Here is a 24,443-nt window from a genome sequence, read left to right as displayed (position 1 = left end):
CTTATGCCCAAATAAATTTGTTAGACATTAAGGTGCCACAAGGACTCCTTGTTGTTTTTGCTGATACAGACTAACATGGCTACCCCTCTGAAACCTGAAGTCAATGGGAATCTTTGGATCACTGCTCTAGAAGAAGCTGATATAAGCAACTAATAAATGTATACACATCATACACAAAAAAACTGTTAAAATGGAGTTAAGGTTGAGAATATGTATCAGTAATTTAAGTGTAAAAACTATTTACAGGGATGTTGCCATTATTCCAAAACCAAGCATTATAAACTCAGAAAATTCAGAGTTATGATTATACTTAAAAGAAATCCAAACATGTTAAGGTGAGAAACACACAATTAAGGCACCCAAACAGCCTTAACACTGCTCTTTAGCGTTGCCATTCAATAATCCTATGATTATGATTAGTACATAATAGTATTCATACCCTCTGATTAAATTTAAAGAGCTGTTCTTCCCAGCACATTTTTCCTTTGGTGGCATCACTACAGGACCAAGTTAACATTACAGTAGAACCTCCGAGTTACAAACACCTTGGGAACAGAGGTTGTTCAGAACTGAAATGTTTGTAACTCTGAACAAAACGTTATGGTTGTTCTTTCCAAAGTCTACAACTGACCATTGACTTAATACAGCTTTGAAACTTTACTATGCAGAAGAAAAATGCTGCTTTTAACCATCTTAATTTAAATGAAACAGACACAGAAGTAGTTTCCTTACCTTGTCAGAAAAAAAACTTTCCTTTATTTTTTTTAATAGTAGTTTATGTTTAACCCAGTACTGTCCTGTATTTGCTTTTTTTTTGGGGGGGGGGGGGGGGTGGTCTCTGCTGCTGCCTGATTGCGTACTTCTGGTTCCAAATGAGGTGTGTGGTTGACCGATCAGTTTATAACTAGTGTTCATAACTCTGAAGTTCTACTGTATTTGGATACCTTAACTGTGCATTTCTTAGCTTAACATGTTTGGATATCTTAAGTGTAGCCTCAACTCTGCATTTTCTGGGTTTATAATAATTGGCTTTGGAATAACTCCGACATCTCCATGTTTTTTATCTTTAAGTTACTGATATGTACTCTCAAATTTAACTCCATCTTATCAGTTTTTTGTCTGGGAATGTACTTAGTTTTTAATTAAATGTCATACATAAACACTAAATGATAAACTCAAAGAAAACATTACCATGAAATATTTCTAATGATTTGAAGATGTGTAGTACAAACTTTAAATCTTTAATTTTAACTTTTAGGAGCAGATTCATCAACACACCAAAGCAGCACAAACCAGTCGGAGAGCACCAACCAGTTAAACTGGGTTTATAGCTGCTCCGCATTACCTGAGCAGCACAAAGCAGGTAAAGCATATTAGTGAATCTGGCCTTTAATTTGCAACTATCTTACTGGTTCAGAGGGCTGGGTTAGTGAGACAGGCATTACATGAAGGGAAGACACGGGCTTGGGGGGAATCCACTCCAGAAGTCCCAATGTCTATGTGCTTTAGGTGTTCCCCCTTCATTTCTCAGTTCCCCCAGCAATTCTGCCTCAAGGTACAGTGTAGCTGAGCCAAGACAAGTGGCATCAGGAGCGGTTCCAGCAGTAATATCCAAAGCTAGAATGTAGCCACGGAATCTTTAGACAGCTGTGACACTTGGGCCCAGTATTTTACTAATGAGAACTCGACACATTGTGTCCAGCTTCCCTTTATACCATATTATGTCTACACTGAAAGCACTACAGCAGCACAGCTGCAGATAATCTGCTGTAGGGTGGACACTTGCTACAACGATGGAAGGGTTTTTTCTGTTACTTTAGTTAATCCAGCCCCTCAAGAGGCAGTGCCTAGGACAATGGAGGAATTCCTCCACTGATCTAGCAGCGTCTATGCTGGGGTTAGGTTGGCTTAACTATATATCTTGGCCATATAGCTAGGTCAACCTAAATGTTAGGGGTAGGCCAGGCCCAAGTAATTTCAATCAACAGAATTGTAACATGCAAGTTAGCTGTAGAGGAAGGGTGTACAGTAACTCCTCGCTTAATGTTGTAGTTATATTCCTGAAAAATGTGACTTTAAGCGAAACAATGTTAAGCGAATCCAATTTCCCCATAAGAATGAATGTAAATTGGGGGGTTAGGTTCCAGGGAAATATTTTTCACCAGACAAAAATCTATATATTATATAGATATACACACAGTATACGTTTAAACAAACAATTTATTACTGTTTACAGCTATGATGATTGTGAAGCTTGGTTGAAGTTAGAGGGTAGAAGAGGGAGGGATATTTCCCAGGGATAGGATGACCAGATCACCCAAGTCAAATATCAGGATGTGGGGGGAGGGAGGGGGATGTGGGGGGAGGGAGGGGCGGGCGCGTGGCGGGGGGGAAACCACCCTTCCTCCACAAGCGCTGGAGGGAGGCCCCGGAGACGCAGGGGGAGCGCGGGGCCAGGGTGAGTGAGAGTCCAGCCTGGCCCCGAGCAGGCAGGACGCAGTTGGGTGGTAGGAAGGGGGGGGGGCCCCGTGGTGCCAGGCGGCGGCTGTTCTCCCCCCTGGGCAGCGGGACTTGGGAGCAGCCGCTGCTGCAGCTCCCACTGCCGCGGGGGGAGGAAGCGGCCGATGGCCAAGCTCGGCGGCTGCAGCTGCAGCTCTGGCGCCCGGGCCTGTTGCGGGGACCCAGCAGCGTGCACGCTACGCCCAGCCCCTGGCCAGTCGTATCTGGGCTGCTGCCCAGCTGGTGCAATCCCGCAGGCGGCCCCGGAGTGGGGGCAGCTAGGCCCCGGCGGCCCCGGAGTGGGGGCAGCTAGGCCCCAGCCCCCCCGTCCCGCTCGGGTCCCGCAGGGGAATGAACGGGGCTGGGCTGCCGATGCCCCCACTCCGGGGCCGCCGCGGGATAGCACCAGCTGGGCAGCAGCCCAGACACGACTGGCCAGGGGCTGGGCGTAGCGTGCGCGCTGCTGGGTCCCCGCAGCAGGCCCAGGGGGTTCCGGCCCAGGCGCCAGAGCCGCAGCCGCCGAGTTTGGCCATCGGCCGCTTCCTTCCCCCGCGGCAGTGGGAGCTGCAGCAGCGGCTGCTCCCAAGTCCCGCTGCCCGGGGGGGAGAACAGCCGCCACCTGGCACCGCGGGCCCCCTGCCGCCTGGCACCTGCTCGGGGCCAGGCCGGACTCTCACTCACCCCGGCACCGCGCTCCCCCTGCGTCTCCGGGGCCTCCCTCCAGCGCTTGTGGAGGGAGGAGGAATGGTGAGCCTGGGCAAGAGGCGGGGATTCGGGGAGGGAGCCAATCGGGGGAAGAGGGGGTGGAGTCGTGGCGGGGGAGGGGGGGGCGAGCACTTCCGGGCTCTGGAGCATTTCCTTGTTTGTCCAGTGTCCCGACCGATGTGCGGTCAGGACACTGGACAAACAAGGAAATATCGGGACAGTCCCGATAAAATTGGGACGTCTGGTCACCCTACCCAGGGAATGTCTTGCTGCTAAATGATAAACTAGCACTTGGCCGAGCCCTCAAGGGTTAACACGTTGTTAATGTAGCCTCTAACACAAGGCAGCACAAACACAAGGGAGGGGAGACAGCATAGCAGACAGAGACAGACACACACCTTGTGCGTGGGAGAGAGCGAGAGATGCACACTGCCCCTTTAATAAGGTTTCAGAGTAGCAGCTGTGTTAGTCTGTATCCACAAAAAGAACAGGAGTACTTGTGGCACCTTAGAGACTAACAAATTTATTTGAGCATAAGCTTTTGTGGGCTACAGCCCACTTCGTCAGGTGCATAGACTGGAACATATAGTAACAAATATATATACATACAGAAAACATGAAAAGGTGGAAGTAGCCATACCAACTATATAGCTGGAAAGATTAACAATGACCCACTCTTAAGTGCATTGTCTTAAGTGGATCAGGAAATTGAGACATCAACTGCTGCTCCTGGCTCTCTCTGTCTCTCCATCCGTGTCCCCTCCCTGCTCTATATGGAGAAGGGGTAAGCGGGGTGCAGGAGCAGGGGGGAGGGGGACACCCTGACATTAGACCCTACCCCCCTTTCCCCTCTGCACAGCAAGCAGGAGTCTCTGGGAGCAGCTCGAGGGCAGGAGCAGCACATGGCAGTGGGGGGAGGGAGGCAACTGATAGCCTGCTGGGCGGCTGCAGCACAGGGAACGTAGGGGAGTGGAGAGCTGATGGGGGGCTGCCGGTCCACCCTGGTTCCAAGCCCCCACCAGCTAGCTGCAATGGGCTGCTCTTCCTGCAAGCAGTGGACAAAGCAGGCGGCTGCCAAACGACGTTAGAAGGGAGCATTGCACAACTTTAAATGAGCATGTTCCCTAATTGATCAGCAACGTAACAACGAAACAACAACAACGTTAACTGGGATGACTAAGTGAGGAGTTACTGTAGATGGCTGAGATACATCTGATATCAATTAATTTAGTTGTTGATCTGAACCAGTCTTCAGCTTACACAATAGCAAATAGGTAAAATAATAATTAAAAGCTTAATTACAACTTAGTTTCTTTAAAAGATAGCCTACACAGGAGATTTCAATTCATTTTAACTATATGAAAAGTTTGATGTGTGTATGTTATTCCACTGTTAACATGATTAGGAACAAAAAAAAAACCTGACATGATGCTAAGTTTCTTAAAAAACTCAACTTTTAGTTAATTTGAACACAAATCAATTAACAAATCTATTTGTCAGTTCCCAGAAAATTCACTCTGTACTTTAAGAGTGCTGTAATTTGTTGAGAATATGCTGTATTTTTCCCATACAAAACAAAGAGGTTGAATCCACATTTAAGTGCAAAACAGAAAACATTACCTAGGATCACAACCAGACCCTCTAAAATGAGTAAGCATCACTTTAAACATTTCATCTCATTTATAGAAGAGATGCAGATTTGTAAATAAATGTCTACTTCCATTAACTCTCGGTATGCACTGTGCATTACCAAAAACCCTCAGAGTTTAAAAAATTAAGAAAGGGTCAGGAAGGACACCTATAGCTTTTCAATCTCCAAATGAAGGGGGAAGGATGAGGAGGATCTCTGACAGGAATCCTTTGATTCATCCATTCTTGGACCAGACTTCATGTCTGTCCCTTTGATGAATAATCTCTCCTCTGCCTAAGCAAATTTCTGCCAACTTGGCAAAATGCCTGGGCAAAAAAGTTCAAAAGACCATTTCCAGCCTCTGTCACAAAAAGCAAAGATCTGAACAAGCAACAAGAAAAAGTTTTGCTTGCAAAAGGACTGTTCAGGGGAGGAGTGGGCTGCATTACTGAGAATTCTGTCCAGTCCCTCGCGCAAAGGTAATTGCCATACATGATTTTATTGCCCTGGACTACGCCTCTTTGGAAAGCAGCCTGTATTTATACATTTATTGCTTTGTTACAGGAACTTCTAAGTCAAATGCTGCCTGTGGAATCCTTGAATGCACCCCCCCCCCCCTTCCTATAACTCCAGTGAGGAGAAAGCTGAGTAAGTTGCAGGTTTTCACTGGCAGCAAACTAAATCAGCAAGCATGTTTTATTAATCAAGGAAGATACAAATACAACCAAACAGAGTTGTATGCATTTGTTCAAAATGGAAATGAACAGGCACACCAGATACAGCCCTTAGGCTCCTGGCAAGTTGTCAATGTAGCTCTCAGTGAATGTACAGATTCCCCCCACATACCCAAGGTCAGACTCAGAGGCAGGATGCAGCATGTTTTAAGAGATGTGATCAGAGTCAGAGATATGGCAAAACTCCCCACCCCACTTCCCAAGAAGCAGACAAGCTAAAGTGAACTGCAGCACAAAAATTAAAAATGAGTTAATTCCAAATTTCTGTGCTATGTGCTACTAACATGTTGAGGGAAGGGGGATTTCAGAATAGAAATAAATCTGAACTAGCCATTAAAAAATTCTTTTATTGGGTCTGGTACTTCTTGATTCTTGCAGTATTCTCAAAATATGACATCACAAATACCAGCAGTCTCATTGCAACCTCTAGTATTTGTAATTCGGGGATACAATAAGTGAAGCAGGAAGTGCCAAGAGGATTTCATAGAGCAAATAAAGCATTTTGAAAGGTTAAAACTTCCATACCATAGGTTCCCCACTAATAACATTCAGTGGATAAATCTGGGATTAACTCAGTTTTCATTTTTTGCTTTATACTCCACTCTAAGGAAAAGAAAGATACCAGCTTGCAGATCTTTGCAGCTCTCCTGTTTAGTGAGGAATGAAAGACAAACTAGGTGAAACGCTTAGGCGACTAACAAGTTTTCAGTGTGGCTCTCAGTGTAACATACAGATTCCCGCCACAGTCTCTTTAATCAGGAGAGTCACAAATGGGGCAATATGGTAGATACTTGTTTATTATCAAACTGTGTTTGGTATGCTGTAATACAGAAAATAAAGACAGCTCCTGCTTCAAATAATGTATATCTAATGTACTGGGTGTGATCAGAGCATGCTGGTTAGCATATGTTTCTAACACAGGCATAATCTACTTTCAGGGGATTAAAGCAGTTAATAATTCCTTTGGAATTTAAACTATAGTATTTTAGACTACAATCCTGCAATGAGGGATACAGTGCCCTAGTTGCAAAATCTCCTGTCTCTGAGAATCTGGAATGGAGCATGAGAACACCCAGGGATCCATCCCTATATTCCAGAGTATAGATGGAAACTGGAAACAATGACACCAAAGGCCCATCAGCGTTAACCTGTAAACTGGATCAGAGTGGTGATGTTATAAATTACACGGAACAGAGAGCCAAGGTGCAGCAATGTAATAAAGTGATTGGAGTCACTCAGAACACACGCTCCTTCCATTCTGGATAAGATACGCCCAACACTCAATTTAGGGACTAGTGGGGACAGGGCTCCATTCTCAGTCAGCTTCCATAATCTGTGCAGACAGTTTGAAGGAGAACAGAAGGTGAGTCAGTAGGCATCAGGATTAAGCCTGGTGGATGGGGAGTAAACGGATGTCAGACAAACTCCTGCATAAACTGTCAGAGGAGACCAAGAGCTGGTAAATCCCATGAATCTCTGTCCACTCACACAGTTGCCAGCAGTAGCTAGAGGGGGCATTAAACAGACATGGACGGATTATTTCTTTTGGGCTGGCCTGTCCTTACACCCATTCTATCCACGTAGACATTTAAAACACACCAATACACCAGTGGAACAGCCAGACTCGGGTGTCAAAGCTGGATGAAATAAGATCCCTATTAAGGAGGAGGGAAAATGAAAACTGCCCCCTTCAGGCTCTGCATTGCAGCTGTCAACCAGGATAATGCCCTCTCTGATACTAGGATATGTCTACACTGGCAGAGTTACAGTGCCGGCAGTTACAGTGCCTCTCAGAGCGCTGAAGGGAAACCACTGTTGTGTGTTCAGTCAGCTGCCTGCGCAATAGCGTGTCCACACTTGCGGCACTATTCGGAGCGGTGCACTCTGGGCAGCTATCCCACAGAGCATCTCTTTCTCTTCTGTCACGAAGAGTTGTGGGAAGGTGGAGGGGTTGCGGGGCATCCTGGGTCCTGTTCCAATACCCTGTGATGCATTGCTTCGCATGCCAGTAATCCCTGTGCGTCCGTCCACATTTGGCACCATCTTTCAACGGTTTGTGTACTGCGTGCTATGCCTCTTTGGCACATTTGGTGTGCAGGAATGGATCCTGAACTGTTGACCAGTATGCTGCTCGCTCTGACAAACACGTCACAAGTGGTAGTGGAGTTATTCCTTAAAGTACAAAAGCAAGAGGAGTGTGACATTGATCTTGCCACGCGTACTAGCTATGACACAAGATTGCTTGCGGCATTCATGGAGGTGCTGACCAGAGTGTAACACCACTTTTGGGCTTGGGAAACAAGCACTGAGTGGTGGGATCACATCGTCATGCACGTCTGGGATGACTAGCAGTGGCTGCAGAACTTGAGGAAAGCTGCATTCATGGGACTCTGATGAGCTCGCTCCAACCCTGCGACGCACGGACACGAGAATGAGAGCTACCCTGTTGTTGGAGAAGCACGTGGCAATTGCATTGTGGAAGCTGGCTATTCCAGACTGCTACTGATCAGTCGCTAACCAATTCAGAGTGGGAAAGTCGACCATTGGACTCGTGTTGTCGGAAGTGTGCAGGGCCATTAATCACATCCTACTCCAAAAAAAGTGACTCTGGGCAACGTGTGCGACATTGTGGATGGCTTTGCACAAATGGGCTTCCCTAACTGCACACATATTCCAATTCTGGCACCAGACCACCTAGCACATTAATTGCAAGGGGTATTTCTCTATGGATCTCCAGGCACTTGTGGATCACCTGACATTGACGCAGGCTGGTCCGGAAAGGTGCATGACACACACATCTTTCGGAACACTGGCCTGTTTAGGAAGATGCAAGCAAAGACTTTCTTCCCAGACGAGAAGATCACTGTAGGGGAATTCAAAATACCTATTGTGATCCTAGGAGACCCCGCCTACCCCTTAATGCCGTGGCTCATGAAGCCATATACGGGGCAACTTGACAGCAACAAGGAGCAGTTCAACAACAGGCTGAGCAAGTGCAGAACAACTGTTAGGTGCGCTTTTGGCCATTTAAAGGTCCGCTGGTGCTGCCTATATGGGAAGCTGGACCTGGCCAATGACAATATTCCTATGCTTATAGCTGCATGCTGTACACTCCATACTATTTGTGAAGGGAAGTGTGAAAGCTTCACTCATGTCTGGACCGCTGAGGCTCAGCGCCTGGAGGCTGAATTTGAACAACCAGAGATCAGGGCTCTTAGAGGGGCGCAGCGCGGGGCCACAAGGATCAGGGATGCCTTGAGGCAGCAATTTGAAGCTGAAAGCCACTAGTATTGGTTGCTATGCTCGGGAGTGCAGTCCTTGTAACGCTAGGAGGTGATTATGATTGGTGCAGACGATGCAATATGAAAGTTTAAGATAACTGACTGTTGCTTTGCAGGGCTCAGTTTGCTTTCAATTAATAGAATAAAGATTGCTTTCAAACCAACAGAATTATTTTATTAAAAAACAACAACTGGAGGCAAGAGAACAAAAAAACCACATCAGCACTGAGCAGGATGGGGAGGTCCCTGGAGGAGGTGGGGTCCTGGGAAGGTTAAAGATTTGGGTAGGTCCAGGGATCATATCCAACCTTCTCCTTTGGAGTACATTGCAGTGGGTAGCATACTTCAACGGGGCCAAACTGCAGAGGGATGGGTGTTGAGTGCAGTGGGTACTGGGAGTCCACAGGGCTGGACTGTGACGGGGCAGGAGTGGAATGCCGCGGGTACAGACTGCCCCCAACAACTCGTTTCAGCAATTCCCAAAATCATATCCACTTACCGGGGCCTCCTCTCCTATTTGTGCTTTGCCAAGATCCGACAGCAGTGACTGGTTAGCCTCCTCAGGGGTAGAAAAAAGCTCCTGGCTGCATGCATCTCTGACCTCCGAGTCGTCCTCTACCTCTGGGTCCCCTTTCACCTCCTTGTCCAAGATTTCCTCCTCCTGGCTCAGTCCACTCTCGGCTGGCACACGAGCCACCGACATATCCACAATGACCTTTGCAGTGGAGGTGGGGTCGCCACCGAATATCAAGTCCAGCTCTTTGTAGAACTGGCAACTCGTGGGCACAGCACCGGAGCAGAGGTTTGCCTCCCGCGCCTTGTGGTAGGCGTTAAACAGCTCCTTCACTTTGACCCTGCACTGCAGTGTGTCCCGGTCATGCCCCCTTTCTGTCATGCATCGTGAAATCTGTCCATAGGTATCATAATTCCTACGGCTGGAGCGCAGCTGGGACTGGACAGCCTTCTCTCCCCAAATGCTGATGGGGTCCAGCAGCTCAACATTGTTCCAAGCGGGGGATCGCCTGGTGCATGGAGCAGGCATGGCCACCTGGAAAAATGCGCTGAGACCACTGTCTGCATCACTGAGCAAACAGGAAGGGAACTTTCAAAATTCCAAAGGAATGTACGGGGTGGGGATGATGGTTGGTCACCTGAGGGCAGGACAGTAGAGTTCAAACCGATGACCAGAGAGGCAACAACAGGCATTGTGGGACACCTCCTGGAGGCCAACTGCAGCGCTGTAATCGACCAGGGTGTCTACACTGGCACCGTGGCGCTGTACTCCTAGCGCAGAAAGCTGTACTCCTCTCGTTGGGGTGGGTTTTTTTTACAGCGCTGCAACTGCGCAGTTTCTGTGCACTACGTGGCTTGGCAGTGTGTACACCTCGGGAGTTACAACACAGAAAGCTGCTTTACTGCACAGAAACTTACCAGTGTAGACAAGGCCTTAGTCACAAAGAGGGGCTACGGAGAAGCATGAAACACTCGCCCAGGGAAGGTGCTCTTTCTCTGCAGCATTGCTGGCTCTTGAATGCCCGTCCTTAGAGAGGACAACAGACTGGTTTTCTTGAAGGATTGTGCAAGGCGCTAACCACAAGGCAACTGGTCCTGCTCTGGCTATAGTTTACAAGTGGTTTGTATGCGTTATTAGTAGCCAGAGATCAAAATCCACACTAATATAAATCCATGGTACGCCCACATCATGAATACTGCGTACAGATGTGGTCTCCTCATCTCAAAAAAGATATACTGGCATTAGAAAAGGTTCAGAGAAGGGCAACTGAAATTATTAGGGGTTTGGAACAGGTCCCATATGAGGAGAGATTAAAGAGGCTAGGACTTTTCAGCTTGGAAAAGAGGAGATTAAGAGGGGATATGATAGAGGTATATAAAATCATGAGTGGTGTGGAGAAAGTGAATAAGGAAAAGTTATTTACTTGTTCCCGTAATATAAGAACTAGGGGCCACCAAATGAAATTAATGGGAAGCAGAGTTAAAACCAATAAAAGGATGTTCTTCTTCACACAGCGCACAGTCAACCTGTGGAACTCCTTGCCTGAGGAGGTTGTGAAGGCTCGGACTATAACAGGGTTTAAAAGAGAACTAGATAAATTCATGGAGGGTAAGTCTATTAATGGCTATTAGCCAGGACGGGTAAGGAATGGTGTCCCTAGCCTCTGTTTCTCAGAGGGTGGAGATGGATGGCAGGAGAGAGATCACTTGATCATTACCTGTTAGGTTCACTCCCTCTGGGACACCTGGCATTGGTCACTGTCGGTAGACAGGAGACTGGGCTGGATGGACCTCTGGTCTGACCCAGTATGGCCATTCTTATGTAATACAAAGTGCATGTAAAACCAGAGCTTTGACCCTTTTAGTAATTAAGAGATCCCACAGCACAGTTTGCAAGGCAGACTGTTGGCTCAGGTATATTGGGCCAAGTATCTTCCCCATAACATTTTTGTTGTTTTAACTGATATTTTCTACATGTCCTCAGATACATAAAGTTGTTGGGTTCTATTAAGTAGATGCTGTTGTGACGTTGCACCCCATATTCTTCATAGGAATATGGTTATGATATGTATAGGGCCTAAGATATATTTTATGCAAGATGGGTCTTGTAAGGCATCATTGGAAAGGTTATGATTTACTGAATGTGATTATCCAATTAGTATGCATGTATCATTTCTGTATCTAAAATTAGGAATACTGAATATGTAACAATTACAACTGTGGGTATTTGGGAGACAGCCAACAGGCCATCAGCTTTGATGGGCCATTAGGAAGAAACAATAAGTCTTTAAAAATACTAAACACTATCTTGGGGCTGGTCTACACTGGGGGGGGGGGGGAAATCGATCTAAGGTATGCAACTTCAGCTACGAGAATAGCATAGCTGAAGTTGATGTATCTTAGATCGACTTACCTCCAGTCCTCACAGCGCGGGATCGATGGCTGCGGCTCCCCCGTTGACTCCGCTTCTGCCTCTCGCTCTAGTCAACAGGGAGCACGTTCAGGGATCTATTTATCGTGTCTAGACGAGATGCGATAAATCGATCCCCGATAGATCGATCGCAATCCGGCGGGTAGTGTGGACGTACCCTTGGACTTCTAGTAATTTTCTACTAAACGGGGTCGGGGGGAGGGAGGCTGTCAAGACTGGGAAACAAAAGATTCCCTCCTTATGTTAATCTTATTTAAGGAGCGTGCTCCTGCCAACAAAATGCTGTTCACACCAGTGCTTTTCGTCGGTAAAACTTTTGTCATTCGGTGGGGTGGTTTTTTTAACACTCCTGAATGACAAAAGTTTTGCTGACGAAGTGCCAGTGTAGACAAACCTTGAGACAGAGAAGTCTAGTCTGTAAAGAGAAATAACTGGAAATCTAAGCTACAAAAACTCTGCATCCTGCCTAAAGTTAACATTTAGAATGAGAAATTACGTTTTGTAACCTGTTTCTTTAGTGAATCAGGCTTAGTCTGCGTGTTTTGTTTTATTTGCTTAGTAATCTGCTTTGTTCTGTTTGCTATCTCTTATCACTTAAAATTTACCTTTTATAGCTAATAAACTTATTTCTGGTTTATAACATAACCCAGTTTATGCAATTTATAACTGGGTGGGAGGGGGAGAAACAAGTTGTGCATCTCTCTCTTCACATTGAGGGAGAGGGTGAATTTTTATGAGATTGCGCTGTGCAGATCTTTTTATACAGCGGAAAACAATATTATCTTGGTGTACTTTCCAGAGGGAAGCGGCACTTGAATGCTCGGCAATTTCCTAGCTGAATCTTCCCATACTGCTGTTTGCAGATTCTGTGATTCTACAGCTGGTGCTCCCTACCTGTGTGTGTGCTGCCAGAGACCAAAGAGCCCGATTCAGCAAAACAGGGAGAGGGAGCTCAGGCTAGTGGAGCAGGCAGGCTCGGTGAAATCCCAGTACCTCAGGAGGCATCCCAGAAGGGGGGGAGAGGGGGAGGTTTCTAACCCATCACAGCTGCATTCCACCCCAGAAGTGGCTGCATAGCTGTGGCGCAAGTGGTCATTTCAGGATGGAGGGAGACAGACAACTATCTTATAATGTGTTTAATATTCCAATGCCATGAAAAAATAAGTCATCTACACTAAGAATATGGCTTTGAACTCCAGAACCGTCAATTGGCAACATCTTCCTATTCCTTTTACACAGTACACCAGCTTAGAAAAGGGAGCTATGTTTTGTGTTCAATTAATATGTCAAGGGGAAAGGCTGATTCACCCTGTTCACACAATAATATTTAAAAAAAAACGTAAGTACCCAAAAACTTGACTCTGGCACTAACTAGCCTCCAATAATAGCAAGGCCAAGAACTGAACAGACCATGAACACTGAATTCCCCTCATTGCTAAGAGAGATCCCACTTGGTCAAGGCTCAGGTATACAAGCTGCAGGCACAGTGTACTACTCATCCCCCCTGCTGTACGTGCTCTGGGGGCTATAGAAGATTTTGATCTCCAACTCTGACCTTGCACCAGTGGTAACCAAGTAAAAACAAAACTGAAAAAAAACAAAGAAACAAGAAGAAATTTGCGCCTCTGGTACCAACAGAATTAATGAAGGCACACCACCCAATTATTTTAAATCCTCTTTTCACGTACCTAAAAGCTTTAGCTCTAACCGTGAGACATTTACATCACACAGTAAAACGCATCCCTCCAACAGTAGATAGGCAGCCTTGAGAGGGCATTCAAGTGAGTTTAATTGTACTTGATAACAAATGTTAAAATATGCCACTTTACTCTCCCCCCCCCCCCCCCCCCCAAGAAAATTCCAGTTGGGAACAAGATGCTCTGCTCCCAACTTTGTTCTTCTGAGAAGAACACCCCTCAAATGCACACCCCCGGAACAATATGACACATGCTCGCACTTTAACTTGAGTAGCAGCACCTTGACCTCCTCCAGGACATGGAGCCTAAGCAGTCTTTCGATAGAGGAAGCATGGGATGTGGAATATGTAATCCTATGTCTGGAGCTCTCTGCACAGTCGAGGCTTTTAGTTAAATGCTGTTAGATTTGAGACTCATGTCTCAGACAATGGAATGAAGGGTACCGGAAGATGAGCCTGCACTACAGGCACTAAACAGCTGCTTCTATGCCCTTCACAAACAGCTTCTCCAGTTCACATCACTGTTCAGCTGGAGGAACCAGGAACTGGAAAGTATTTCAGTTACCACATTTCTTTCATGCACTGCCAAGGCCCTCCAGATGGCAAACAGGGGCTAGACGCAAACCAGAGTCTCAAGCAGCGTGAGGACACGAGATCCCCTAATCCAGCTCCAAGCTTCCTCCTGGCTTCTGTGACTAAACAGCATAATCTAGGATGTCTGATGCCTGTCTGTCTCCTGGTTAAAGGTTTTAGGTGGGAGACATGATTGAGAGTATGGGCTTCCTTGCAACAGCAGGAGGAAGGGAAGAAGACTGAGTACCTGAGCATTTTCACAGGCAAGGTGCATGGGGAAGAAGTATGGAGAGGAATAGGGAACCTGGACATTCCCAGTGTTAAGGCAGAGAGTTCTGTACTACAGAGCTGAAAGTAGACACACGGAGCTGCCCTAAGTGTGAGATCCCTATAGGAGCAGTGGCTGGCTATATGGCATGTTCCATTTCCAGAGCTAAAAAGGGAATTTTGTTTTGAACATCTTGACTTCTCATTTCACATTTGAACTTCTCATTATCATGCAACCCAGCTTAGGAACACTTTAAACGCTACTTTAAAACAGTTATGCCTGATTCATAGAGGACAGACAAACTATGTTGGCACTATGATTAGAAGAAACTGATTTAAAATAATATTTAAGAACACTTCTGCTATCATGGTTTCTCTTCAGTAGACAGGGCCTTTCTGCATCCTGCCAATATTTTAACAAGGGGCCTCTAGAATAGAGTTCTCCTTTAGTTTGTGATAAAAGCTGTCAAGTATAGGTGCTGCAAAGAGAACAAGTTTCTGCAAAATTCACTTGTTTTACCATTTAGAAAACACGGTCAAGATTTCCAAAAGTGACTATAGAGGTGATCATTGTACATTGTCTGGTGCTATCAGTATTCTCAGTATATTTGTCACGTTCAAAGCACATATCTGTTAGAAGTTTGTTTGTCCCATGGAGTTACGTCTTTCCTTGCCTGCAGTTGTGAGACAGCATTAAGTCTACATTTTCAAAAGTGACTAGCAATTTGGGGTGATCTGGAGACACCTCCCTTAAAGGAACATGATTTTCAAAGGGTTGAGCACCCACCCTTTGCACATCAGGTCTCTTTTAAGGTATCTCAAAAGTTGGACACCTAAAATCTGAAGAACCCCAAATCACGAGTCACTTTTGAAAATGTAGACTTAATGCTGTCTCACAACTGCAGACAAGGAAAGATGCAACCGCATGGGGAAAACAAACTTCTAATAGATATGTGCTTTGAACCTGACAAATATACTGAGAATACTGATAGCACCAGACAGCATTCATGTAGGCAACTGAACTGGGGAGGTGAAGACCCTGTATGGAGTATGGGAATGTTTTCTCCTGGGAAAAACTGTTGAAAATATCTGACTACTGGGACAATCTGGTTCCTCCTAAAGGCAATCAACTTGCTCTGTAGAATTATTTGTTCGTGCCACATGGATAAAAGTAGGTCTGTCAAGAGATTTAAAAAAATTAATCGTGATTAATCGCGTTGTTAATAGAATACCATTTATTTAAATATTTTGGACATCTTCTACATTTTCAAATATATTGATTTCAGTTACAACACAGAATACAAAGTGTATAGTGCTCACTTTATTACAGTACAAATATTTGTAATCAGAAACAAAACAAATAGTATATTTCAATTCACCTAATACAAGTACCGTAGTGCAATCTCTTTATCATGAAAGTTGAACTTACAAATGTACAAAAATTATGTACAAAAAAAACTTGCATTCAAAAATAAAACAATGTAAAACTTTAGAGCCTACCAGTCCAATCAGTCCTACCTCTTGTTCAGCCAATTGCTCAGACAAACAAGTTTGTTTACATTTGCAGGAAATAATGCTGCCTGCTTCTTGTTTACAATGTCACCTGAAAGTGAGAACAGGTGTTTGTTTGCATTGCACTGTTGTAGCTAGTGTCGCAAGATATTTACATGCCATATGCACTAAAGATTCTAATGTCCCTTCATGCTTTAACCACCATTCCAGGGGACATGCGTCCATGGTGATGACAGGTTCTGCTTGATAATCATCCAAAGCAGTGTAGACCAACACATGTTCATTTTCATCATTATGAGTCAGATGCCACCAGCAGAGGGTTGATTTTCTTTTTTGGTGGTTCGGGTTCTATAGTTTCCGCATCAGAGTGTTGCTCTTTTAAGACTTCTGAAAGCATGCTCCACACCTCATCTCTCTCAGATTTTGGAAAGCACTTCAGATTCTTAAATCTTAGGTCAAGTGCTGTAGCCATCTTTAGAAATTTCACATTGGTAACTTCTTTGCTTTTTGTCAAATCTGCAGTGAAAGTGTTCTTAAAATGAACATGTGCTGAGTCATCATCCGAGACTGCTATAATATGAAATACATGGCAGAATGCGGGTAAAACAGAGCAGGAGACATACTATTCTCCCCCAAGAAGTTCAGTCAAAATTTAATTAATGCATTATTTTTTTAATAAGCATCAGCAGCATGGAAGCATGTCCTCTGGATTGGTAGCCGAAGCATGAAGGGGCATAACAATGTTTGTCAAACATTGTTTGTCTGAGCGATTGGCTGAATAAGAAGTAGGACTGAGTGGACTTGTAGGCTCTAAAGTTTTACATTGTTTTGTTTTTGAGTGCAGTTACGTAACAAACAAAAAAAATCTACATTTGTAAGTTGCACTTTCACGATAAAGAGATTGCATTATGGTACTTGTATGAGGTGAATTGAAAAATACTATTTATTTTATCATTTTACAGTGCAAATATTTGTAATAAAAATAGTATAAAGTGAGCACTGTACACTTTGTATTCTGTGTTGTAATTGAAATAGGTATATTTGAAAATGTAGAAAAACATCCAAAATATTTAATAAATTTCAGTTGGTATTCTATTGTTTAACAGTGTGATTAATCATGATTAACTTTTTTAATCATGATTAATTTTTTTGAGTTAATAATTTGAGTTAACTGCGATTAATCGACAGCCCTAGATAAAAGTAATCACAGGTAGACATGAGTTACTAGTATCCAAGAAAAGAGCAAAATCCGTCAAATCAACCCAATCTTCCTTTTTAAATTTGGTGGTGGAATTTTAAAAATGGGGTCATTCAAGCCGCCAGGAGCAGATCACTGCCTTATATTGAAGTACTCCAGTTGACAAAGTGATGTTGACAGGTATTCATTACACAAACTTAGAGTTGACAAACTGTATTATTTTAGAAGGGGAAGGCACTATCATTTCAGTGTACACCTCAGGAAATCCCCTTCCCTACCTCCCCTGTCCAAAGAGATAGTGTAGCCCCTTTTGGTTTTAGCTGACACTAAAGAGGTGTGTGCGCTGGGGGAGGTTTCTTAAAGAAGGAAACAGTTTGACTGACCCTAAGGCGTTCAGGGGAAATGCAGAGAACACCAAAAATAACTCACACCTACTCTTTGGTGCTCCCTTGTTCGCTTGCTGCTCATGCACATGGAAAATGTTACCCAGTTCAGAAGTTTTAACCAAATTATTCAGCCCCATTTCTACAGGCATCTTTCTGTATGTTCAAAAAGCTGTTCTCCATGACTGGTATGGAGAAAGTAAATAAAGAAGTGTGCTTTACTCCTTCTCATAACACAAGAACTAGGGGTCACCAAATGAATTAATAGGCAGCAGGTTTAAAACAAACAAAAGGAAGTATTTCTTCCTACAATGCAGTCAACCTGTGGAACTCTTTGATAGAGGATGTTACGAAGGCCAAGACTATAACAGGGTTTAAAGAAGAACTAGAAAGGTCCATCAATGGCTATTAGCCAGGATGGGGTGTCTAGTCTGTCTGCCGGAAGCTGGGAATGGGCAACAGGAAATGGATCACTTGATGATTACATGTTCTGTTCATTCCCTCTGAAGCACCTAGTTGGCCACTGTCAGAAGACAGGATACTGGGCTAGATGGACTTTTGGTCTGACCCAGTATTGCGGTTCTTATGTTCTCCAAACCTGATTTAGTCATGCACACATTGAGTTCAGTGTTGCAGTATACTTACCCCACCCATTAATATTATCATGTTACAGTGTCTGCAGATCTTTCTCCCTGCAACAGAATCTGCTGTTCCCCACAGATTCCTACTAAATGCGTTTCTAATAATCTGGCAAAGGTAGGAACAGAGCTGCCTTACCGTCCTGACATCTTGTATGCATGAGTAGAAATCTTACCACGTGTGTGGATATGGACAGACTAATTCACAACAGCCACACAAGAGTTATGGGGAGCTGACAGACAAGAATGGAAGCTCTAAAGGCAGGAAGCCTGCTAAGAGTGATTATCAGCATGTGCTGAGTATGTAAGGCACTTCTAATATGACACACACTCTCCAAAAGGCTTTCATGGCAAGCAATACAGCCACTGTATTTTGAGTACACTTAAAGAAACTTGTTGCCAACACTGCTTCTCGGTATTACAGGTAGCCCTAATACTTTAGAAGGCGGTCTGCTGAAATGGGGTGGGGCTCTCACATCTAGCATTTTTTATGCAGAAACAGAGGGTCAGGTGTTTCAACCCCGACACAAACCACCTCCCCTCATTCACAAACAGGTGACAGAAATGCCCAGAGAGAAGGAAAAAGTTTAAATGGTACTTACGCGGCATGATCCCCTGGCTCACCAGTTCCTCCCGTGTCCGTCGCTGCTGGAGCTTCAACTGCAGCACTGCAGGGTGGCAGAGAAAGAGGAGAGAGGGAAACAGATCAGTTGGAGACACCACAACATTGGGCACATTTTCAAATGCACTGTATTTTCCTCTTCTGACTCCAAAATAAGTGAGAACGGAAGAGAAAGCCCCCTCCTCCCACCTCACTCGTCTGCACTCCTGCAATTGCAGAAGTGGCCTTAAGCAGCAAGGTTTCCGTATTCACTGTGGGTGACGAGGAGAGGAAGTTGCAAAGGGTCTTGGCAGGACGATAAAAATCCGCAAAGCAGAAAAGTCAGGCCTGTTTCTCAAGAAGCTGTAGAGCACCAAGTTCTCTCTCCAAACCATGAACATTTAAAAACAAACAAAATATGGATTGACTGTGCTCCAGTAGGAAGGGTCCAACACTAAAGTCCCAAACAGCTCCTAAAATTGTAATTGCCCATGTGCCTGTTATTTTTATACAATATCTTGGTCACTAAAATGTATTTGAAGTGCAAGATATATGACTGTTTCTCCCCTCCACCTGCAAATTCTGTAGCATCCTCACATCGTGTCCTCAAGGTGACATCTAAAGAATATCTAGAGATGCTCCTACACCAGATTCACCATTACTGGGATTTTATTTTATTTTTTGGTGACACATTAAAATGTTTAGTACAAATAAAACTCCTTCAGTGTTTCAAACACAAACCTTCAACATACTTATTACAACCACAGCATGCAGGCTGCAAAGGGTGTGGTTTGTCCCTTAAAACTATTCATTCATGAGACGAGTTGGGGGGTGTCCATCTAACATCAAAGTACAGCTCCCACAATAAGATCGCACTTGGAAACCAGAGCTAATACTAATAAGTATTGGGTCCCATCCTCTCTTACAAGTACCCTGACAAAGGCATGAATTTGATCATCTACATCCTTACAGTAGACAAACTCTTCCCATTTAAGAAAAGAGCTTTTTCAATTGTTCAAAATAGTTGATACACAATGTCACATACTGAATGCCGTAGCTCTTTGCTCGGACCCAGAGAAATTGGAAGGCAAAGAAACTGACTTTTTCAGCATTGTCTGTGAGAAGACAGATAAGAAAACCCCCAAACAAATACAATGGAACCACTAGCATATGCACATGCCTTACAGGCTCATTCATTATTTTATCATAACCCTTATCCTTCCTCTTCCAATTGCCTCTTTTTTGCCCATCTATCTGAATTTAACCTGTGCACTCTTCAAGGCAAGGATTCATAGATTTTAAGGCCAGAAGGGACCATTAGATCACCTAATCTTACTTCCTGTATATTACAGATCATAGTCACCCAGTTACCCCAGTATTGAGCCCAATAACTTGTGTTTGGCTAAAGCACATCTTCCAGAAAGGCATCCAGTCTTGATCTGAAGACTTCAAGAAATGAAGAATCCACCAGTTTCATTATGCTAACTGATAAAAATTTGTGCTTTGTTTCTATTTCAATTTGTCTGGCTTCAGCTTCCAGCCATTGGTTCTCGTTACACCTTTCTTCACTAGTTTAAAGAGCCCTTTAGTACCCAGTATTTTCTCCCTGCAAAGGTATTTATACACAAATCAAGTAACCTTTCAATTTTTTTGATAGGCTAAACAGATTGAGCTCTTTAAGTTTCTCAGTGTAAGGCATCTTCTCCAACCCATTAACCATCTTTTCTCCATGCCCTCCAATCTTTCACCATCCTATTTAAAAGGTTGACACCGAAACAGTATGCAGTATTCCAGTACTGTCTCATCAATAATATATGCAGAGGTAAAAATCACCTCCCTATTCCTACTCATTGCTCCCATTTATACATCCAATGGTTAGCATAGCCCTTTTAGCCACAGCATCACACTGGGAGCTCATGTTGAGATGCTGGTCCACTATGACCCAGAGATCCTTTTCAGGACATAATCCTCTTTACATTCAGCTGCATTAGTACGCATTTGTTTTGAATGGGCCCAACTTCACAAGTGACCCAGATCACTCTGTAGGACTGTCCTATCAAAATTTATCCCTCTACTAATTTTTTTTTTAAATCAGCAGTGATTTTATATTTACTTCCAGATAATTGAAGAAATATTGACTAGCATTGGGCCGATTCCTACAGAACTCCACAAGAATAACCCAGATTTGATGATTCCTTATTGACATCTTTCAGAGAGCCAGTTAATCCATTTAACATGTGCTTTATTGATATTATATACTTTTATTTTTTTTTTTAATTCAGAATATCATGAGGTACTATATCAAACGCCTTACACATGTCTAAGTATATTACATCTACGCAGTTATCTTTGTCAACCAAACTGGTAATCCCAAAGAATGAAATAAGGTTTGTTTGACAAGACCTATTTTCCATAAAACCATATTGACTAGCATTAATTATACTTCTATCCTTTATTCTTGAATGGTGAAATCCTGTGTCAGCTTTTCCATTATTTTGCCCAGGAATTATGCCAGGTTAACCAGTCTATAGTTATCCAGATCATCCCACTTGCTCTTTTTGAATATTGGCACATTAGCCCTCTCTTCCAGTCTTCTGGAATTTCCACAATATTCCAAGATTTATTAAAAATTAACATCAGTGGGACAGAGATCTCCTCAGCCAACTTTTTTAGGCCTCTTAGGTGCAAGTTATTGGGGCCTGCTGATTTAAAAATGTGTATATCTAGTAGATATTGTTTAACATCCTCCTTAGTTATTAATGTATTGGAAAGTACTTCATCATCCTCATATGATGAGAGTACACAATCCTGCTTCCTGCCAAATCTGCAACTAAAATATTTATTTTACACTTGAGCCTTCTCTGCGTTATCATCTCCACCAAGTAATGGGCCTATACAATTTCTATGATTTCTTTTGTTCCTAATATACTTTAAAAAACCCCTTCCTTATTGTCCTTAGTTCTGTTAACCAGGGATTTTTCCCTGACATCTGAAGCTTCCCCTATCAATTTTCTACACTTTATAACTTCTAATTTATATTGATTGCTATTTCCCCTTTTCTCCGTTAGTTATATATTGATTTTTAATCTCTAACTGTTGTCTTTATTTTGCCACTGAACCCAGATGGGCTTTTAGTCACAGTCATCCTGTTCCTTGGGCATGGAATTGGGACTTTTTGTCCATCTAATGGGCATCCAATCTTCATTCATATTGGTCTAAGTTTTTCCTCCCAATCAATTTTGCTTATAATTTTCTTTATTTTGGGGGAAAATAGCCCTTTTGAAGAAGTGAACGAGGGTGTGAGTGAGTCACTGTATTGGTCAGATCTAGTCCATCTTTCTCCCATCTCCATGCTCTAGTTAATGCAGAATATTCCCAACAGTATGCTTTCCAGTGCCTTATCCCACTCTGTTTTAAAGTATTCAAGTGATGGAACTTTCAACAATATCTTTGGGACACTACTCCACAGTTCAACAATGGCTCTCACTAATAAGAAATATTTTCAGATATTCATTTTAAATTTTCCTTTGCTCAAATCTCATTCCATTACTCCTATTAACAAAACCTTGGATTGAACTGAAGAATTCTTCTCTCTCATTTGTTTACTGTATTCAAAAGGCATCATTTTACAGTAAGAAACCAATCATTGCCAATATGGTTGAATAGAAGGAAGAGAGAAGGAACAACGGGCCAGATTTTTAAAGGTACTTAGGCACCTAACTCCCAATGATTCCATTGTGACATAAATCCTGAAATACCTTTTAAAATCTAGTCCAAAGTCATTTACAGAGAAAAAATATCCTGAAAGGTACATCCCTTATCAAGTGATATCAACAGGACAGAATACTTTGTGCATGCACACAAAAGATTTCAAGGGTAAAACATTGCCAGCATAGAATGCACTTTTTCAAGAGTTATTCCACAGTTCACTATTTGAGGGGGATCGCGGAGGGAAGGACCCCTCCTCCAGACTCCTTGGGCTTAAATAAGTACTCTGGATTCCACATGTTATTGAATTCCATACATTTAGGAGATCACCTGTTCACATGTGTGACTCATATATATAGGGTAACAGATGTCCCTAGAGCCAATTCAAGGCTGCCATTCACAGAGGTCTGCCAAGAACGAGAAGAGTTTTATAAAAGCAATTTATGGCCATGGACTAGTTCACTCTGTTTTCTTTAATATTCAGAAAATGGCACTTCCCCCCTCTCCCCCACATATTTAAAATTAATTCAAAATCAAACATAATAGGAACTAATCTTATTCTCTGTTAAAGAAGAAAGTACATCTAGTGGTTAGAACAGGGGTTTGGGAATCAAAGCTCCAGTGTTCTATTCCTTGCTGTGCCAAAGACTGTAGAACACTGAGCATGTCACTTAGCCTGTATGTCTTATTGTCCCTTTCTGTAAATTGGGAATAATGCTGCTTCCTTACCTCGCAAAGAGATGAAGTGAGGCTTAATTAAAGTTCGTAAAGGAGTCTGAAAGCCTCTGATGAACCAAATACAAAGTATTATTAAAAAGCTCCAGAGAAAGGGTGGAAGATGGCACAGTGCTCTAGTGGAAGCAGTAGGTATGAGTTTGTCTATACTAACAAAAATCAGAGACAATTACACTACAGCTACTACCTGTGGCACTGCACTGATGGTAAAACATAGCACATATGTGTTCACTACTATTAATCTAACCCTAGAACTGCACCAGTGGAGAATTACACAAACACACCCTATTAGACCAGAGCTCAGTAACTCACCTACCAATGGCTGGTAGGAGCTGGGAGCTTAACTCACTGGGACGGCATCTATTTAGGGAACTCTCCTATTGTTATTCTAGCATTAGTGCAGAGCTGCATCAGCACTTACAATGGTGGGAACACTAGCAAAGGCTGAGCTCAGTTGCTTTTACCACCATGTCATCTAGCCCGGCAGTAGTGTTTTTCAAATGTGCATATGTGAGTGTCTATTTGTAAACTATATTTAGTGTTTAAAAGTATGACCAGAATTATAAAGACAGTAGATTCCCCCGGTGTTTCACAAGGTGAAACCACCAAAAAAAAAAAAAAGATGCTTTAGTCACAGGAGACGTTACACACAGTGTCAAAAGTTTAAAAAAAAAAAAATACTAGGCTCTGAATTATCTTTTTCATTAGAAGAACCAAAGAAATATGTAGATTAAAAGTGAGAGATATTTAGTGGAGAGGCCCCGAAATACCTTGGATATAGAACATTTATTGCTGAAATAATCACATTTCTATACTGCCTTGCATTCTGAAGGATCCTAAAGCTATAAAAATGTCACTCATCAAGCATCACAATGAAGTTTAAGCCACCTGTAAAGTGAATCAAAAAGGAAGGTTAGGTACCTTACCTTATATTAACTGGAGTCCAAGAAGTATGGTCCCTAAGGGTATTCACTGTGGTTGCACATGCATTTGCACCTGAGGCTGGAAGACTCTTCAATAGCAGCGTCCATTGGTCTGCACCTGCATCCTATACCTCCTCATGCGCTGAATTGAGAGCATAAGGGGTGGTGCAGACCATCTGGCTCTCCAGTTCTTATTCTACCGTGAATCAAACAAAGATCTGAGCAGAGGGGAAGGAGGGCTGGTCATGGACTACCCATAGGGATCAAACGTCTTGAAGAAGTTCATTTACTATAAGGTAAGTAAACCTCTTCTTCTTTGAGTACTGGTCCCTAGGGGTATTAGTTATGATTACTGAGGAGGCGAGTGTGAGGAAGTTTTCTGCATCACAAATCTTTAGGATCGCTGACCCAAAGGA

The 24,443-nt window shown here is 43.4% G+C and overlaps 1 protein-coding gene across 6 annotated transcripts in view; it reads right to left on the bottom strand.

The window, feature by feature from the left end:
- MRTFA (myocardin related transcription factor A) overlaps positions 1-24,443 on the bottom strand; it is a 159,128-nt gene that overhangs the window by 33,158 nt on the left and 101,527 nt on the right. For all 6 annotated transcript variants that reach the window (XM_034775866.1, XM_034775875.1, XM_034775847.1 and 3 more), the window contains one exon: positions 18,663-18,728. In XM_034775866.1, coding sequence (XP_034631757.1) covers positions 18,663-18,728 — 66 coding nt within the window. The remainder of the gene's footprint in view (positions 1-18,662; positions 18,729-24,443) is intronic.

Source organism: Trachemys scripta, chromosome 1 (genome assembly GCF_013100865.1).
Source record: "Trachemys scripta elegans isolate TJP31775 chromosome 1, CAS_Tse_1.0, whole genome shotgun sequence".
Lineage (NCBI taxonomy): Eukaryota > Metazoa > Chordata > Testudines > Emydidae > Trachemys > Trachemys scripta.
The sequence above is the reverse complement of the archived record's forward strand: the minus strand, read 5'-3'. Positions and strand labels throughout refer to the sequence as shown.